This window comes from Nicotiana tomentosiformis, chromosome 8 (assembly GCF_000390325.3).
Source record: "Nicotiana tomentosiformis chromosome 8, ASM39032v3, whole genome shotgun sequence".
NCBI lineage: Eukaryota > Viridiplantae > Streptophyta > Magnoliopsida > Solanales > Solanaceae > Nicotiana > Nicotiana tomentosiformis.
The window spans coordinates 5814096-5818219 of NC_090819.1; the positions used below are offsets into that span (position 1 = coordinate 5814096).

Consider the following 4124-nt stretch of genomic DNA (forward strand, 5'->3'; position numbering starts at 1 on the left):
TATATAAATCTATAACCGCACCGATAATTAGGGTATGTTTTTTATTTTATAAAAATAAACCGAAAAAATACTGAACCGTACCGAATAAATTTTACATATGAAAAATATATTTACTATCTATACTCTAGCCATCTTTAATTTTTTTAATTTATCACCCTTTAAACAGTAAAATGTCTAGAGAGTTTTGTTACGACCTATAAAAGAACATATGTTATTGCATTCTACTGGTGAATTTTATATGATATTTAAAAAAATATCGAAAATTAACCAAATCGTATCGATACCGAAGAGAAACCAACATTGGAACATTTTCAAAAAATCTAATTTTAGTTATATAAAATTACCCCTACCGCCCGTATATAAAAGTTAAATCCCGATACAATGGCATTATCGTAAATTCAGTGGTCCCATATACCATATAAGAGGAAGAAGGGTGTGGGGCTTAGCCAACAATTTTCCATCTTATTCTTCTTTGCAATTTCTCTACTATTACTATTACCATCTCCTCCATTGCCATTAATTTCTCTCTTCCAAAAAATTCCCAAATTTTCAAACCCAATTAACAACGTTGTACAATTCGAATTAACAACGTTTTACTCTGTACTCTTGTTATTGTTTTTTCTTACAATCAAGTACTACTAAATATTAACTTGATCATCAATAATTGAATTTATGGAGAGTACTACCGATTCATCAACCGGTAATCCGCCGCTTCAGCCGCCGCCGCCGCAGCCTCAGCTTCCGCCGGGCTTCCGCTTCCATCCGACGGACGAAGAACTCGTCGTTCATTACCTTAAGAAGAAAGCCGCGTCTGTTCCTCTTCCTGTTGATATTATTGCTGAAGTTGATCTTTATAAGTTTGATCCATGGGAACTTCCTGGTATATATTTCAGTACAGCTTCATCTTCTTTTTCTTCTTCTTTAAGTTTCATTTCTCAATTCTATAATAAACACAAAAAGATGTTCCATGTTTTGTTTTTTTTTTTCATTCTATAGCAACTTGCCAAGGTGAAACTAGGATGATCCTTCCACTTAGCGGCGGAATCAGAAATTTATATAAGAGGATTTAAGAAAAGAATGTTATAACTAGCATTTGAACTTGTGATCCAACAAATTTTTCAATCCCTTTTATAACTACACAACAATACAATTCTCCTTTTGTAAAAGGGATTCAACTGTTAATGTATAATTAAAATTTTATTTTTGTCCTATTTTCGCACTATAATTTATTGACTAAAGGGATTCAATCCCCTTCCATACACCTCTCCCGCCCCACTTGTTCAATATTTTGAGTATGGAGTTTAAATTTATACGTGAAAAAAATCTAAAAAGTAGTGTTAATATTATATTTTGGACCCATAATTTTGAAACAACTCAGTATTGTTGAATCCGTTTAAATTTTGAATTCGCCCTCTGCCAATTTATTTTGAATATTTTCGGGGTGTTTGATACAGCTAAGGCAAATTTTGGAGAACAAGAATGGTATTTTTTCAGTCCAAGGGATCGGAAATACCCTAATGGAGCGAGGCCGAACCGAGCGGCGACGTCGGGTTACTGGAAGGCTACCGGAACCGACAAGCCGGTATTGACCGCCGGCGGAAATCAGAAAGTTGGGGTTAAAAAAGCTCTCGTCTTCTACGGCGGAAAACCACCGAAAGGAGTGAAGACTAATTGGATTATGCATGAATATAGGATTACAGAAAATAAAACCAATAACAAGCCCCCTGGTTGTGATATTGCCAACAGAAAAGGATCTTTGAGGGTCAGTATTTTTTGTCTTAATTTCATCTTGATCAGTTAATTCTATTTTCAAACTTTTACTGAATTTCTCCATTTGGCAACAAAAGAAAAAAGTTCAGCATTCAGAAATACTAGCCGACCCCAACTTGTTTGAAACTGAGGCGCAGTTGTTATTGTTGTTATAGTCCTCAGTCTCTGGGTGCCAAGATATCCATCGTAAGCCTTTCCTCGTTTGAACCTCGCCCTTCACTGCTATGCCATCCTAAGATGCTACTATAACTATACTAGTATTTAGAAATACTAAAGTTCAGTATTTGTAAATACTATAGTTTGTTATTGAACTTCTACATTTGAAATACGGTAAATATCGGCAAAGTTGTTTGAGAAGGATTTCAAGTGACATAATGATTTTCGCTCATAAAACTTTCTACTACATAACTTTTTTCTCCAAATGAAATTACTATCCTAATGCTGCGGACCTATCCTTACGGGGTCATCGGCCCTCGATAATTTCAGGAATATATATATTGATTGGTACCATAAGACTCAAAGCGTAGGTCGCTTCATTAGTTAATTTGAGGGGCACAACTTGACTTTTAGTGGTTTTGGTTCGAATTTCGCTCCAGCATTTACTCATTTTTTCATTCGATAGTGGTACCACCGCCACTTTCAAATCTTGAGTTCACCTCTGACTACATATCTTCCAAATAATCTCCTCATCAACTTCAACTTCAAGTGAATATTTTAAAAATTCGCTCAAATATTGTTCAAATGCTATTCTTAATATTTCACGAGCTAGTAGTGTTAGTTACTTCTTCACATATTTTTTTTCTCATAATGTACCATATGTTGTATTTTTTGCAGTTAGATGATTGGGTTTTATGTCGGATTTACAAGAAAAATAATACACAAAGGCCAATAGATCATCACGAGAGGGATGATATGAATGATATGATGGGATCATCAATACCAACATGTATAGCAACCTCAATATCTCCATTTGAACAAAATATGTATGAAGGAATTATTAATAACAACACTAGCAATATGATCAACAACAACGTTGGATCCATATCGAGTAGTGTCCTCCCTCCAAAGCAGCCATTGCCTGCAGGTTTGTACTGGAACGAAGATCATAACACGAGTTCTCCATCTGCAAAAAGGTTCTTAGCAGAGAACTCATTGGACGATGAATTAAACATGAATATTACACGACCAGATGAACAGAACAGTTTCTTGAGCCAACTTCCTCAAAATCAAGTACTGGGATCTCTTAGTGATGGAGTCGTATTTCGACAACCTTATAATCAAGTTACTGGCATGAATTGGTACTCGTAAAGATGAACAAGAACATTTGGAAGGTTGTCCTACGAAATCATCCAATCAACCTTATATACCGAATACCATACTGAAATATATGTTAATGGATCGATCTCTTATTGTTCGACTCAAGAATTTTCACACTTTTGTAGCAGCAAAGCAGATTATGATAATCTACAGTTTTTTGGTAAGGTTGTAGATGCTTGGTTTGATTAACGTTCCATACATCTTTCGGTGAGTTTGTGAATACATAGAGATGCTAATTAAGAATGAAATGTTGTAATCTTGCATGTATAGAATTAGAACATATATAGAAGTTTAATTTACATAAATTTCAGCTCCCCCCCTTTTTTTTTTTTTTGAGTTGGTGTTACGTGCACTGGCAATGTATAGGTTTTTAAACTATTATGTCAAGGTAACATACAACTTGATATGGTATGTTGAAGAGTTACTTGCTATAATTAATCAGTTGAATTGCATTGAGTTTGCAACGAAATTAAATCTTTTTAAGTTTCATTTTTTTCTGAAATCTTTTTAAGTTTCATTACAGATTAAATGATAAAGCCGATACTAGTAACTAGGTTAGATTGTTAATTTTGATAATGGAGCTAACCTTTAATTTTTTTTATATCTTTTTTGGTGTCAAAGAGCAAAGGATTGGCTTTCCATGCAAAAGTATATGGCAATACCGAGCAATTACCATATATAGTTCAAAAGAAGAGCAAAGCTACTAATTTAGGGTTTAAAAAAAAATAAGAAGCTTTAGTTGCGGGAAACTTTGTGAAAAGTGGCATATATTAGAAAGCGATCACATATCTTGGTTGAGTTTAAGTTATATACATTGTCAATATAAAAAATTATGCATCAGAATTTATCTATTGTAATAGATAATTAATTTTATTCTCAAAATTACAAGTCTCAGCATTTTTTTAAAAAATCTTGTAAATATTATTTGAATTCTTTAAGCTGACGATGTGCATAGCATAAATGACGCCATTAATGAAATCATTTGTTGGAGGAAACTACGCAATGTATAAAGTACGTTGTCTTCCACTTATTAGGAG

The 4124-nt window shown here is 33.8% G+C and overlaps 1 protein-coding gene across 1 annotated transcript; it reads left to right on the forward strand.

Annotated features, from left to right (window-relative positions):
* Positions 1-459: 459 nt before the first annotated feature.
* Positions 460-3258, forward strand: LOC104103110 (NAC transcription factor 56). The gene is made up of 3 exons (XM_009611000.4): positions 460-880; positions 1455-1762; positions 2605-3258. The coding sequence occupies exons 1-3, from the start codon at positions 673-675 to the stop codon at positions 3076-3078; spliced, it is 990 nt and encodes a 329-aa protein (XP_009609295.1). The 5' UTR covers positions 460-672; the 3' UTR covers positions 3079-3258.
* Positions 3259-4124: the final 866 nt, after the last annotated feature.